Below are 16,517 nucleotides of genomic sequence, written 5' to 3'. Positions count from 1 at the left end.
TATTAGAATGAAAATGTGAGATGACGATAGAACAGAATGTGCAGCTTTGGGCCTAGAATCCAGGTTAACAACATTCTACTTTTTTTCCCCTTTCTGCAGACTGTCTTTTTAAAAAATCACTGAATAGTTTAACCTTTCTAAGTAAATATCCTTAAACTGAGGAGTCCCAAGCTGATATCATTTTAAATATACCTACATAATACAGTCTGAATTTGGAGATGTCGAGCTGTACAAATTTCTACATATAAAATAGAGGAATTTTAATCATGTACAGTTCAGTAGCCCCCTAGATTTATAGCTTTCCATTTAACTTGTGAAGTAATTTAAACTGAATAATTTGGATGTGGTTCATTTCAAGGAACTTCTAAAAGGATATTCTTCCTACCTTGCTAAACATTCTTCTCAATGACATCACTGCATATTGCCAGTCATCAGTGTATACTGTCGAATGTCCACATACAGAGAAAGAAGGACTTTATTTACGATACAGGTAGTCATAAATGTGTGAACTACATGGCAGTAGCTGCTCAGATAGCTTTATACTAAACCAGTGCAAACCTACAGTACACATTTGTGAATGATTTACACATACGAGAGGAGCTCAAGGGACAGGAGTTAGCATCAGCCATTCTAAGTGTATTTGGTGTCTGTATGTTAAATTGTAATATAATTTGGATAACTTTTCTAAAAAAGAAAACTACAGAATAATTAACTAACTAAAGGCAGTGATAATAGAATAATGGAATCTGTTGTCACTGAATGATTCATTGGTATTTCTAAAATAATAATTGTCTTTACCATGTCACAAGAGAGTATTTTTATTTTAAATATTAGGATCTTCTAAATCAGGACACATTGTTACATGTGTCCATGAAGGAGAGGAAAAAAAACAGACTTCTGGTACCACTGGCACAAGAGGAACAAGAAGGAAAGTTTCAGATACTACTCCTAGAAGACGATCTGCCCGAAATGTTAAAACAGAAACTTCGTGTCAATCTCAGAGTTCACCAAAATCCAATAACTCTGGATATGAGGCCAGCGGTGATGGTAGCTCATTTGTGAATGTTTCTTTTACAGAATTAGAGAAATCAACCCCAAAACGGAAAGCTAAAAGAAATGTTAAGCAAGAACCTTTGGTTAAAAAGAAACTAAGAAGTTCTGGACGTTATGGAAAAACATCTAGTGATATAGATTTTGATGAATCCGATGACACAGAGATAACCTTGCTATTAGACAAAGGCAATTTAGCAGACAGTGAAAATAGCACCTCTGATTTTAGTCATAAAAATGATGTTGAAACTGAATCTTCTAATGGCTTAGAAAACTCCAAAGACTATGTAGAATATAAGAAGGAACCTAAGAAATGCCCCCATGAAGGGCAAGATACATTAGATATCTTAGAATCTGATTCCTGTGTTCAAGATCCTCCTTTGCTTGCCTTAGAAAAAACTGCTGGTTCTTATGTTCAGGATCTTCCTTTGCTCACTCTAGAGGTAGACACTGAAAAATGTGAAGAAAAAGATGACTCTGGAACTGAAAACAAGACACATTATAAAAATGCTATCGAGCAAGGTCAATATTTAAATGTTTCTGGAGAACAATTATGTGATGATAATATTACATTTACTCATCAGTCTTCAGAACTAAGTAGCCTTACCGCTGAATTGCCAGTGAAATTGGAACCTCTGGCAATCACACATCAAATATTAGAAAGTCCTGGGAATGAATTAGAGAAATCAGGATGCATGTTAATAACAGAAGATACTTCAGCTGTTTCTAGACATGAATTGCTAGAAGGAACAGAATCTGCAGCAGTAACAAATAAACTTTTGGCTGGTACTGGAAATGAATTCCAGGAAAAACTAGAATCTGAAGCAATAGCAAATAAACCAGTGTCTTGTCATAGAAATGAATTATTAAGAAAACCGGAATCATCAGCAATAGATGGAATATTGGAGAAACCTGTGAATCAGTTGCCAGAAGGAATAGTCAAGGAGCCATTAGATAGCATCTCAAACAAAGTACCTAGGCTTTCATTAGGTGTGGAAGATGTTGAAATTGAAGAAAAAGAACCAGATGTATATATAAACAATGAACATCTAAAAAGTACTGACTTACTAATAAATGTTCCTTCAGAGAATAAACTTAATCTATCTTTTGAAAATGATAAGGAGGAAACTGAAATTAGTACATCCCCCAAGATATGCACTCAAGATATTAAACATTTTAATGAAGATGACAGTGAGATAGTAGCTATGGAATGTGACTCATTTAACTGTGACCAGAATGAATCTCAGCTTGACGAGCCATTAGTGAATGACAATGTAGAGCAGGAAACAAATTTCTTACAAAATGATAGTAAACATTCTGTATCATTTTCAGATCTTGATAAGAAAGAAGCAAAAGAATGTTTCACAGATAAAAAGATACGAACTAGAAGATCACGGTTTCATTCTCCATCAACAACTTGGTCTCCATCCAAACGAGAGGGGAAAAGATCTCAATCCCCGTCTCCCAAAAGGGAAACTGTGGGGGAAGGCAGAATGTCTCGATCTCCCAAAAGGGATATTTTCAAAGAAAGTCAGAGATCTTTATCCAAATCTCCTAAAAGGGATCCTCTAAGATCTCCATCCAGTTCTCCCAGAAGGGATCACCTGAAAGAAGAGAGAGAGTCTCTTCCCAGTTCTCCCAAAAAGGATCATCTAAGAGAAGGGAGGGGTTCCCCATCCAGTTCTCCAAAAAGGGATTCTATCAAAGATGGAAGGAGGTCTTCTCGGGCACGAGCTAAAGAATCCCCTCCAAGGCACAACTGTAGGTCTACCAGTAGGGACAGAGATAATGATAAAAATGAATTTAGAAGAGATAATGAAAGAGAGAGAAGTAGGAGGAGATGGTCACAATCACGATCAAGATCTCGATCCAGGTCCAGGTCCAGGCCAAGAAGCAAAGGGCCTTCATTCCCTAGAAATGAGAGGGATGGTTATTCACCTCCTCGATGGAAAGAAAGGTGGACAAATGACAGTTGGAGAAGCCCCAGAGGAAGTGATAGATATAAAAGAAATGAACAGCAGAAACAGACAGAATGTATGAAAAGTGAAAGAGACAGTGTAAATAAAGATGCAGATATGCAGAGTTCTTCTGATCAGTACAGAAAAGATTATCCAGACTGGGTAATGGAAAGAATAAATTCAGTTCCAGAAACAAGGAATAGAGAAAGAGAGAATTTTAAAAATCAACAGCGGGAAGAAAATAGACATAATAATTCAGGGACTTCATGGAGTGGAAATTATGGATCAGGTTGGAATTCAAATCGTGGCAGAGGCGGCCGTGGCAGAGGCGGGCGTGGCAGAGGTGGTTTCACTTATGGAGACCAGGCTGAAAGTCGCTGGCAAAATAGGAAGCCCCACTCAGGGAATCCAAATAGTTCTGGCCATGAAACTTCTAGATTTCTAGAACATCAGCCATACAAACGTAAAACAGAACAAGATTTCACTTTTGATACGCCTGCTGATAGATCTGGGTGGACATCTGCATCAAGCTGGGCTGTAAGAAAGACTTTACCAGCTGATGTACAGAATTACTATTCAAGAAGAGGTAGAAATTCTTCAAGCCCACAGTCTGTATGGACAAAAGAAGAAGTAGCATCTGAGCAAGGTACTTATTTCTCCTATGCTTCTTAACTCCTGACTGAAAAACCACATGCAGTCCCCAAGTCCCATTTTTACAAATACTAGAGCATCCAAACATCATACTGTTGACATTTAGTGGAAAAGCTGGTTTTCAGTGATTTAATTTCTTTTTATGACGAAACAGGACTGTCAAGTCCCTAAGATACTTAATTCCCAGTTGAGTCTTTAAGCTGTCCAATCCCCTGCCCCAAACTAGTTTTGATTCTTAGAGTTTCAATATGTATATTCAAATACCAGCTTAAAAAAAAAACTTGATAGTCTTGTGTACTATAAACCTATGTACATGCATAAAATTTGGATGAATCTTAAATCATATTGATTCTAATAGATCCTGGATTTGTCCCAAGCAAAACAAGGTGGATCTGAATGATAATTAAGTTGCAGCTTAATACAGGTAGTCCTTGGTTAATGACTGCTCTGTTTAGCGACGGTTCAACTTAAGATCGTGCTGAAAAAGTAGCTTTACAACCGGTCCTTGAACTTAACCACTATCGCAGCATCTCCACAGTTGTGTGATCATGATTCGGTTACTTGGCAACTGGCATGCATTTACAACCATTGCAGCATCCCGCAGTCACATGATCACCATTTGCAAGCTTCATAGTCCGTTTCTGACAAGCAAAGTTAATGGGAAAAACAGCTGTAAAATCATAAGTCATGGTCATGTGATGTTGCACTTAATGACTACAGGTGATGAACGTAACAACCGCAGCAGAAATGACATTGTAAGCCTGTCACAGTCACATAATATTTCACTTAATGACTGTGTTGCTTGGTGATGGAGTTGCCAGCCCCAATTGCAGTCATTAAGTGAGTACTACCTGTAAGTGATTTGGCGTAGAATCTCCAATAAATGCCACAGTAAACCAAATATTTTAATGTGCTAAAGCACTTGATGTATTGAGGCTAATTTTAATAGTGTGTGGGGAGTGTGAGTAAGAGAGAGAGATCAGATATAAGTTTCTCTTTTGTTCAGTTTTATTCATGGACATTGGCCTCTGCTTTCTGGGAGGAGAGGGGTAATATTTTCTATACCTACATTTTAAAAATGTCTGTTCCTCTCTGATAGATCCAAACTTCAAAGACCAAGCCAGCCAACAAGGTGATGCTTCTCAGCTACCAGTAAATGTGTTGCAACCTCAGATGAATGTAATGACACCAGTAAACACACAGCATCAGCCGATGAGTATCTTCCCGTATACAATGGGTGTTCCTACTCCTATTATGAACATTCAACACAATCCATTTAACCTTCCTCCACCAGTGCCCATGCATCTTCATTCAGGACTGCCTCTTGTCCAGGTAGCAGCTTCATCCAGTGTGTCTCAGGGACCACCTCCACCACCACCACCTCCACCTCCATCCCAGCAAATTAACTACATTGCTTCCCAACTTGATGGACAGCAGTTGCAGGTATATTTTTCTGTTGTAAAAAACCCTCCAAACTGTTAATAGGTGTAGAAGTAGGTATCTTGTTTTTAATGCCAAATATTATTTTTATTTATTTATATAACTGGAGACTATATTAGCAATAGAAGGTCACTGAAATCTGGCTACACTCTGGACAAATGAATGTACATATGTATATATGTTGATTTGTTTGCATATGCATACAAATATCAATTTCTGAAGATTTTTTTTTTTAGTAAGCAATAATTTTTAATATATTTTCCTACTGTGGAGCCAGGGCATCCTGTAGTATATATTTCTCTCCCCTTTGGCTCCAAGACCAAGCTTAGAATTCTTCTGATTTCTGCTTCCAGTGGGAGATAGCCCCTTTCTGCATTCTGGCCTTGTGTCACTCTAAAGAACATGATTGTTTATGAGCGCTACCAGCTATCCACATGGCCAGGCCAAGTTATAGTAAACAGACACACACAGACACCTCTCTCACCCACCTTTCTTTCCTTTTTCATTTTCATTTGTAGTCCTCAATAGGACCCCATGGCCAGTAATTTCACACTCAGCAGTCCTTGTCCATAGACATCACACACATTATTGTCATTAATTTTTTGAGATGAAACAAGTAGACTAAGCCCCAGCAGTGTGGCAGTGTACCCTTCAATTTTCCACCATGTTTTCCCCAGGGAAATGAAATTAACACAAACAGTGTCAAACTACATGCCACCTGCAACTGTCAGTGGTGTTGTTTCCACTTCTCTGGGAATTTGGATACTCTGACCACTGGAGAGGAAAGAAGCTGAAAGAACCAGATGTCCAGTCCCTCTTCTGCTCTTCACCAAGTGAATCTTCTTGATTGGCTCTACCAGGAAACTATGCCACAGAGGCCCCACTTCATCCTACACCTCAAGAGGCCCTAGGGACAGCCATGGCATCTCCAATTGTACTGCAGCAACTCAAACTTGCTGCACCACCCAGCCATTCCAGTGGAGGGGAAGTACCATCCTGGGGCTCTCCTTGTAGGGGAGGGACAGGAAGGGGTCCCTGGCCTCCCTCTTCTTCCTGAGATTCCTCCTCTCCAGGCCCCCATTGCAAAAAATAAACTCAAGTCCACCACTCCAAGGCATCACTCTCCAGGACATCCTGTTTCCCAAAGCATTTAACAAGAACTTTAAGTCCAAGTGGGGGGTCTCCAGGAGCAGCAAGGTGTGGCATCTCCCTTGCCACCAAACTCTACACCTTCCTGCAGTCAATCCTGAAGCTCTTCAAGACACTATTAAAAGAACTAGTGCACAGCAGTACTGATGTCAGGCCATTGTGAGTAAGGACAGAGAGGATACTCCCAGATAGCCATAGGACAGGAACTGGAATTGATGCAACATAAAGCTACAGCTCTCCCCTGCTACATTTGCCTTTGCCTGAGTTTCTATTTTATGGGTGAAACAACCCAATTCATTCCCCCTTTCCCCCCTCCCTCCCATAAAGAACTCAGAGGGCATGAATAAAATGGCCAAGGTAGTCACCTTCATAGCAGCTGATGGACTAGAGAGTTCTCAGCTAGAGACATATTAGCTAACCTGCAACTGGGAAATCACTATGGTTGAAGACTCATACTTGAAATCAGTGCTGATTATCAGGCCTATTCAAGGATTAGAAACTGTTGGGAGAGACTGTAGGTTGCCGAGTAGAACACCAGAAGAAGTCTTTGCCCTTTCCCCACCAAAAAAAAAGGAAGAACAAGTTCTTTGGGCTACCCCTCTCCTTCCTTTTGCCAGGATATGCTCAAAACAGACACTTGGATCACAAAGTGAACAAGAACATCCAAGGGGGGGAAGGGTCAGTTAACCCCAAAGTAAGGTGCATCAAACCCAACAGAAACCTTCCCCTACCTGATCAGGAATAACACAAGAAATCATGGCTGGCTCAGTTTCCCAGTGGATTCTAACAGGATTAGCCAACCTATGGGCCCATATAACATCAAATGCATGACTCACAGGGCTACACCACAGATGTAGCTACTCCAAGATTATTTCATTCCATCCCTAGTTGACCAAACACCAAATAAACTTGAAGATCATAAATTGTTTCCCAAATATAGATGATCAGGCACATCCCAAAACATGAGAAGTTTTCAAGCTCATACTCCGTATTCTTCATTCTTCCTGAGAAGAACAAAAGTAGATGTGCCATTCTTGATCTGAAGCAGGTGAATGTTTAAGTATTGTAAGTTCCAGATAGAAACCGAGATAACTAATCACATCAGTTCTACGGACCATCCAATCCGATCTCCTGACTTGCCAACTTCCAAGGCTAGACGATCACCTACATAATTTTAATACTGTGGCCAAAATTCCATTTTCAGCCACTGTAGTGAATACTCCTTTCCTTTCTGAAGCTAATATCCCAGGGGTGATTGATGATTCTATCAAAGGTGATAGAAGTGGCTTTTGGAAGCCCTCACCAGGAAGAGGAATCCTTCAACACCAAGTCTGTAGGAGCCAGCCTCAGGCACATTGCTTGGCCACACTGCTCAGGGATCTTGGGCAGAAGAAGAAAGACACAGCATAAACTTTGTTGAGATGAAGCAGCGTGACTAGCTTTCAGCAAGTTCCAGGCTGTTTTTAAAAGTCAGTGTATTATTCTTCTAACAGGCAATGTAACCACCAAAGCCTGCATCAAGAGAGAGGGTGGTAGCAGGTCAAGGCAACTGATGGATGCTGGGCTGAAGAAAACATGCCATCTTTCACGGCAGAACAAATCCAAGAAATCTGCAACATAGTGGCAGATCTAGTTTAGTGATGAAGATCTGAAGCTGAGTGAATGGAGCTTTAATCCCAATGTATTCAATCATTTTGATCTTAAGGAGGCTAGTGATTGTGAACCACAAGGTGGGGTACTTCCTCTCATGTTTTCCGACACAGGGAGCAAAATATTCAGTACTGGCTGATCCAAAGACCTGTGTTTTATTCCTTCCCCATGTTTCCTAATTCCCAGACTCCTGTGATTAATGAGAGATGGAGAAATGGAAGTAATACTGTTAGCTTCCAACTGACCTAGGAGGTCCTGGTACTCAGATATCAACTTATCCTAACCATGAGGGTCCTCACCCCCACTATCAAGCAGAGCCAGGTAGATTCAGCCACCCAGATCTTATCTGGTCACAACTACATGCCTGGGCATTGAATGGAACCAATTGGCCAACTTAGGGTACATCGGTGGTTTATTCAGACAATTTTAGCCTCCCACAGAACTTTCACAATTAACGTATATGAAGTAACATGGTGAGCTTTCTACATATGGGTGATTAAAAAGGGAAGGGGGAATCTCACTAATATCAGCCTCTATCCCAAAGTCCTGACTTTCCTATAGATGGGCAGAGGCAGTGGTCTGCAGTCAATCACTCCTTGCAAACAGGTGTTGGCCATCTCATTGGTTCTAAAACTGGGGAACAAGTCTCTATTAGTCTGCACTCTAAGAGTTCAAAAAGGAATGTCCCTAATAAGACTATCTTCCATGCATTAGTATTTGTCCTCGAGCTTCCATCTAGTGTTTCAAGCCCAATCCTGGCTCTTACATGAGCCATGTATAGAACACCTAATATGGAAAGTGGTATTCCTAATACCTATTACCATCAGCTAGACAGATCTCAGAAATACTGCTCTCTACTAGCCAGACACTTACTCTACCTAAGGCCTCTCTTATGCCCAAAGTGAACTTGGTTTTCCGCTAGGGCCAGGAAATTATGCCCCAAGCCCAACTAGAGAAAGACACACACCAACGGAATGTCAGACAATTCCTTAAGATCTGAGTAGAATAGAATAATTTGGATCATCAGATATCTGGTATCTTTTGAACAAGTTGATCTGGACTGCAAAGCCTCTTTGAAGTGGATTGAGGCATGCTTCAAACTAGCCTACAGAAACGTACAACCTATCCCACAGAGAATCATAGTTAGGAGCATAGTCCACTGGCTGCCTTGAACACAAACAGCTCCTTTGCGAGTCATGGATCCCCATCTCCTCCTTTATTAGACACTACAAGTGTCCATCAGCAGGTGGGTGCTACAAAAAATAATTCCTATCAATCTCAGCCCACCTTCCCACCCCCATATAAATCCTTGCTGTCAGGTACAGTTCTGGTATATCCCACTGAAGGATGCTCTGGCTCTGTTATAGGAAGACAGTAAATAGGATTTATTATGACAATCTATTTTCTACAGCAGAGACATGGCATTCAGCCCACCAGTATCAGGGAAGGAGGAAAATGTGTTGGAGACCCATGAGTGTCTGCATCTAACTGAACAAAATTCTCACATTTATTCCTACTTTTCGTTGTTGTTGTTGTTATTTGGGGTTTTTTTTCTGGCTTATATTTTTGAAATTGAGAAATAGGTTGTCCCTTCCCACAGAAAGGAGGCTAAGAAGAATTCTGCCTCCGAAGCAAATGGGAGGGAGATGCCCTCTACTGGACTGACCTTAATGGCAAGCTCGGTGTATCATTTTTGTTAACTTGATTCCATATAGCCTGATTACTTGATTCTAGAAAAAGAAACGTGTTTGCCCACGTGTGTGTGAGGGGGGTAACTGTTAGATACATTCTTCACAAGAGGTTTCTTTTACATTCATATTTCCAGAAGCATTGAGGGTCAGTTGTTCAGTTTTGCAGTGTTACTATGGTTACTTTTCTGATTACGTTTTCTAGAATTGAAACAATAACAAAGGCAACATTAAACCAGGTCATACTAGCCACACATAGAGTTTGTGGACTGAACTGGCATGTGAGCCCAAGCAGTGAATAAATAAACGAGTAGAAAAAACTACTTGCTTGAGAAAACCTGGCACCAGTATTTGCATGACAGTTCCTCAAGAGGTTACCAAAATGGACAGGATTTTTTAAAATTAAAAGGTAATACTGCCAAGCAGCTCTCTTGCGGCTGCTGTCTTCTCTTCTCCATATATGGGCCTTGTTATCAAGTCTTGGCCTGCAGGCACAATAGGCAAAAATATCCATTCACCTGTTATCTCTTCTTTTGTCATGGGAGTTTTAAAGTTGTGGTGGGGGAATAGGGAGAGTCTTGGCACAGACTGAATTTCATCCAAATTGTTATATTTTCTTTTCAAGAACTGACATGGAAAGGAGATATGCCAGGCTGGGTGTTGTGTGTGATTTTTGTTGTTGTTCTTAATAATTGATGTGTTAAATATCCCAACTTGCCTCCAGGAATTCAAGGCAGCGTGGCGTGCATCTGTTTTATCTGTACAGCAGTAATCCTGTGAGATAGATTGGGCAGAGGGATAGTGATTAGTCCAAAATCATATGGAAACTGCCATGACTGAGTGAACCTGTTTCTCGACAGCATCCCATTACAGCCTGCTTCTGCTTGCCAGTGCTTGCTCTGCTACATCATAAACACTATTGGGAGGGGGAATATCTAGATCATCTTCATGAAGGGATCTAAATGTTTGCCATAATGCTGAGGTGGCCAGGGTTCCAAGATAGTAAAATAACAAGCCAATAAATAAGGTTCTTCCAACTACGGTTACCTGATCTGGATATAAAACCAGGTTCATGAGGTTTACTGCTCATCACTTTGACTGTTTGATGTTTTATGGACCTTTCAGTCAGCTGCCATTACATCAAGAACCAGCCTCGTCACTGATTTCTTCTTTCTTCATAACTGTCCATAATGGTGCTAATGCATAGGTGATTTTCTCCCTAAACAAGGCCTTTACTTATTTAGGCCACCATTAAAAATGCCTGAGATGATTGGAATGAGGAAACGGGGGGGGGGGGGAAATGTAGGATGGGTCCTCTGCTGTTTACAGCTTGCTGAGCACCACTCTTCTTCAAACACATTGTGTTCTCTTTCAGCTTACATAATATAAGAAACAATCTATATCCGTTGTTTCCCCACCCATTAAGTGTACGTTCTGTAACTCATGTTGGAGATAGCAACATTTGCTTAATGCATTTGCAGTTTAGAATTCTGTGCAGCACTACTGCCTGTAACTAGTTGGACGCTAAATTCTCTTAACTTTTTAAAACAGGCTGTTCCAACTACTTCCCATGTTGCTAACAGCATGAATACAACACACTTGCCTGCTCCAGCAGCAGCTCTGGGGACTGCGGAATCGGTTCAGGGACCAAGTTCGAGTAATGCAACATCATCAAATAACATCAAATCCTCTAATGCTGCTGTAAAATTGATGGAAAGGAAAGTAAATGTAACAGTGGAAGCCAGCGCAGATAGTTCCAAAAAAGACCAGGCAAGTTCAAAGCGAAGAGTAAAATGAATAATTCTGAACTACTAAAATGAGAGAGAAATAATTTTTGTCTTGAAAATAATATTTGCATCAGTCATCCTTATAATCTATTATTTTTCTTTATCATGGGATTTGAGGAATTTGACAATCGGTTTGTATCCTGATGCAAAAAATACATAATGTTAGATCTAATTTGATACTACGTTCTCATGCCACCGTTCTACCTATGTTAGACGTCTGTTTTTTTGAAAAAAGAGAAGATGCGAGTATTGTAAAAGTGGCCTTGCTAACTTGTTGGAATCAGCATTTGCACAGGCAATACCATGTTAACAAGCTTCTTTAGACAACTGCTGATGTTTTGTTCCAGTCGGTTATTGAATAATCTTTAGCCACTTATGGCTAGAGGTGACATGAACAGTCTAATATCCACAATAAATTTTCCCACCAATCAACATATTTTTATTGATTGTGATATATCTCTTCTAGCATTAATGTTATATTTTAAAAAATATAAGGTGATGTGTGTTTTGAAGTCAGGGTTTATGCTCCTATGGAGATCAGCAATTGTATATATTTGAAGTGGGTATTAATCACTTCAAAAAATGTTGATGTGTATATGTTCCCTTTTCCTATATAAGATGCACCCTTTATTTTTTTCTAGAAATTATTAATTCAAGAAAAAGCTGCACAAGAAGTAAAACTTGCTATTAAGCCTTTCTATCAAAATAAAGATATTTCTAAAGAAGAGTATAAAGAGATAGTTAGAAAAGCAGTAGATAAGGTAAGTAATATTGCTAATATCCGACAATGTTTAGCAGTCTGTTTTATTAACAGTTGGAGGCTTTTGAACATAGGAGGTAATAGCTTCAGCTGTTTAATCTAGCTTAGATATATAGTAGACCAGATAGTACATGGTAGATTTGAGCTGTTTTCATCTTCAGGTGTATCCTCTGGATTATGTCAGCAGTATGTTTTCTGTTTTAGCATATGCTGAAGCTGTTACAGGCATTTAGTACATCAGATATTGTTTGTCAGATATGATTACCATTATATTCATCATGTTCTTCCTTTTTGGGGTAAGCAAATTTATATAGAGCACAGGCAAAATTGTACAGGTAGTCCCCAGTTTAAGAATGAGTTCTATTCCCAAGGTCTGTCCTTAAGTTGAATTTGTGTGTAATTCAGAACAGTATTATTGTATTATACTGTATAAGTAGTAGTGTGTATTTAACTCGGATCACTGTGTATTTAACTCAAATTTTGCTACAGTGGGTTCCATTCTTAACTATGGCTTGTCCATAAACCAGGCATTCTTAACCCAGAGACTACCTTTATCCTTGTGAATTATCCTTGCTTTCACCACATCCATGTACTGCTTCATACATAGTCTTTTGTTTTTAAACTTTTCTCTCCTTTTGGGATCTCATTCTCTCCATCCATCCATTACTTTCTTGGTCTTCTCTTTCTCTCAATTTATTCTCTCTTCCTCCATGTACTTGTTTTTTTTTTTTATTTGATCTTCTTTCATTCTCTGTATGTGACCAAATTGCTTCAATATTGTTTAGTACTGTTCTCTCACCTTTGTGTTCAGTCCACATTGTTATATCAGCCACTCATGACCCCGTCTCTTGTCTTACCATACAGTCTTCTTAAACCCAGTCCCAAGAACATTGCTCCATTTACATTTTTCTTGGTATATTCAGTTCTCATTTCCATGTAACAAATAGGCTGAATTTTGTTCTTATGCACAGCTGTTTTCTCTCCTTTCAATAAACATTTATTTCTGGTAACAGGCCACATAGTACCTACTAACTTTCTGCCAACATATGCACATCTTAATGTTTCTCCCTCTATTTTCTCACCTGTAGTGAACATTCTACCAAGTTCACAAATTTACTTGTTCTCATTTTTTTACCATTTTGAATAATTTGCAATAGTTTGCTCCATTTCTCTTATCAAACAAATTGTCTTTGATACATTAATCTTGAGATCCATCTCCTCATTGCATCATGCATTCTAACATTCACTGAAAATCATTAGTTTTTTCAGCCAATGAAATAGCATCATCTCTATATTAAATGTGTGTGTGTGTGTGTGTATTCCTGTCCTTGATGAACACATCTCTAACTTGATTTGATTTGATTTGATAGTCTGCCTGGCTCCCAAATGACTCTGGGCAGCTTACATAGGTAAAAAGGGAGGAAAAAAACAATTAAAAGAGAAAAGAACATGTACATCCAGACACAATCACCCATTATCTTATAGAAAACCCACCAGGGGCTCAGCAAATGACTTAACCCCATGCCTGGGAGCAAAGCCAGGTCTTCAGAGATTTGTAGAACCTTGTAAGGTGGGAGCCATGGGAACCTGGGGAGGGGGGTACCTTGAATCATTATTCTCACACATGCTTTACTTTCAGTTCCTATCCCATTCAACAGCCCACTTTCAACTCCATTTTTGTCCAAATCTTCCATAATTAAACACTGTTCACTTTATCATACAATTTAACTAAATCAACAAATGTGCAGTAAGCTTTCTTTCTCCTGTTCATGCAAATCTCAGTGATTGCATAAGAGCAAAAATCTCCACATCTATCTTCTGCCCAGTTTAAAACCACACTGCATTCACAGATTTTTCTCCTTGTCACTTTCATACCCTTCTTTCAATCAGAATTCTGCCAAGCATCTTTTCAGGCACTCTGGCACAAAGTCATCCCCCTGTAGTTTTACAGTCACTTATTGTCTTTCACCTAGTGGAGGGCCAGCGTTCTTCCAAAGGCCAGGCACAGATACAGCCCTTGCACAGACTCTATGTTTAACAGGTTGCACAGCTACTCCAAAGCAAACTGCACTATCTATGCCTGTACCATTACCATTTTTCAACAGAATCATTTCTTTTTCATTAATATTTTTGAATATTAACATTTATACCATTCATTTCAATTTCACTGTTTAACACATAATTTGTCATTTCTATACAAATCTCTAATATGCTCCTTCCAGCATTCCCTCGCTACAGTTTCATTCCATTATTTTTATTTTTAATTCTATGCATTATTGGAAGCACCTTCTTTAGTTCTTCTCAGCCACTTTCAAAACAGTTTTTTAAATTGTAACATCAAAGCTGCTGTGAGTTTTGTCTTGTTTAATTTTAACCATTCTTTGCTCTCCTTGACTACCTTCTTTGCAACTGTCTTTTATCTCTGTAGTATCTTTCTCTCATCCTTATTTTTGCAGTATTCTCTTATACACATTTTTCCAAGCTCTTTCATTTCATTCAAAGAAGCATCTGTTTTCAGAGTTCCCATCAGTGTAACCTGATGCACTTCTTTCCCAGTCTGTAACACGCTTATCGCTTTGTTCCAAGCAGATTTCACATTTTGTATTTATGTCCACTTTTATCTTCTAATACTTTTTATATAATTTCTCTTCCTGCACTAATTCTGCTTTTACTCATTTCAATTTTTCTTTTCTTCCATGTCCATTTTTCTCCAAAATCCGCTCTTGACACTACCAAAGATGGTCCATCTGACATTAAGAGCCTCTTGCCAGCCTTATATCTAATTCTCTCAGACTTTCTTCATAAACAATCAAATCAGTTGTGCTTTGATTCATTCCTTTTCCACATATGCACATGAGGGCAGTGTGTGTGTGTGTGTGTGTACACACACACACAAACACACACACACAAACACAGGCGCGCGCGCACACACACACATAACTACATACACCATATACTTGAAACAGATCTTTTCCTAAGTAGATGTTCATCAAAGTCAGCATTCTCATTTGCTCTTGGATCTCTGTATAGTTCAATTACTTACTTGGCATTCTCTCATCGCATTCCAGCCTTCCAGCACGATACCTGAATATTTTTTTTCTGAATCATATTTATTCAGAATTTTATAAAACTTTTCCAGAACTCACCAATGGTTCTTCTGTTCTCACCATTCACTGGAGCCTCACATGCAATATTCACCGATCTATGAATTCCTATCTTCATATGTACCCACAACTAGCTAGATTAAACCAATTCATTCTTTCTGGTATAGGTGTTAACTCTTTCATTCATAATTAAAACTACATCTTCACTTCCCTGTATATATTCATTAGCTCCGCTCCACAAGACCAGCTTCATACTGTTACATCTTCTCCCATTCTCCTAGTTACACTAACAGAGCAGTCTTTTATTATTATTCATGATCTTTACCATTTACTTGTCTTACATTTCACGTTGCAGTCTTACACCCCTACATACTGTTAGCAGTATCTCAGCACACAGGAGATATGCATGCCGTGCCCTTAGTGGCACTTGTCCATTTCCCTAAAGAACAGGATAAGCATGGCAGAGTTTTCCCTCTCCACAAAATATCTCTTCTGACAAACTCATGTCAGAGTTTATTGTCTCGTGTGTGTGTGTGTGTGTGTGTGTGTGTGTAGATATAGACACAACACACACACACACACACGAGTGAATGATGCAATATTCCATGATGGAGTTTGTTTTTTAAATAATACTTTTAACTGTTCTCTTTTTCAATTTTTCATTTAGGTTTGCCATAGCAAAAGTGGAGAAGTTAATTCTGCGAAAGTGGCAAATTTGGTAAAAGCTTACGTGGACAAATACAAACATTCACGAAAGAAAAATCCAGATGAGGCTGTTTCTGTGGAAAGAAAATAAATCTAGAGTGAAAAAATGCCATCAGGATGACTGCGAAGTGCAATTTTGACTTGGACTATTAATTAGAAATAGTGGCTGAAATCTGATTTTGATAAGATTATTTTTCAATATAGTGTATAATGTTTTGTTATAAATAAATATAGATTAATGCTTCAACTTTATCCTTTTGCAAACAGCTATGTAAAAAAGATAAAAGGAATAAAAGACACCCCCCCCCCATTAATAATATACCATTTATTGAATGCCACATGTACAGCATTTTTGGTTCACACAGTCTGTCAGAATACAGAATTTTGGGCTGATAAGTAAAATACATGTGAATCAGGGAAAAGACTGGAGTAGATTTTTCTTTGATTTTCCTGCCACTCTTAAACTCTAGTAAACATTTTTAAAATGTCTCAGTTCATAGGCTCAACGTGTGTGTCTTAAAAGCACACTGTAATTGAGAGCACCTCTTCAACAGCAAAAAAAAAAAAAATCCCTG

At 39.0% G+C, this 16,517-nt stretch overlaps 1 protein-coding gene across 3 annotated transcripts in view; it reads left to right on the top strand.

Moving 5' to 3' along the window:
• SCAF11 (SR-related CTD associated factor 11) overlaps positions 1 to 16,251 on the top strand; it is a 43,285-nt gene extending 27,034 nt beyond the window's left edge. For 2 of the 3 annotated variants that reach the window (XM_007424882.4, XM_025164555.2), the window contains 5 exons: positions 835 to 3,654; positions 4,759 to 5,102; positions 11,138 to 11,356; positions 12,015 to 12,134; positions 15,905 to 16,251. In XM_007424882.4, the coding sequence (XP_007424944.1) occupies positions 835 to 3,654; positions 4,759 to 5,102; positions 11,138 to 11,356; positions 12,015 to 12,134; positions 15,905 to 16,033 (3,632 nt within the window). In that variant the 3' untranslated portion in view covers positions 16,034 to 16,251. The remainder of the gene's footprint in view (positions 1 to 834; positions 3,655 to 4,758; positions 5,103 to 11,137; positions 11,357 to 12,014; positions 12,135 to 15,904) is intronic. The other variant, XM_088141763.1, reaches the window with a different exon arrangement.
• Positions 16,252 to 16,517: the final 266 nt, after the last annotated feature.

Source organism: Python bivittatus, unplaced genomic scaffold (genome assembly GCF_059951505.1).
Source record: "Python bivittatus isolate LINGU-HERP-01145 unplaced genomic scaffold, Pbiv_v1 ctg000330_np1212, whole genome shotgun sequence".
Lineage (NCBI taxonomy): Eukaryota > Metazoa > Chordata > Lepidosauria > Squamata > Pythonidae > Python > Python bivittatus.
This window is presented reverse-complemented; position numbering and strand designations above follow the sequence as displayed.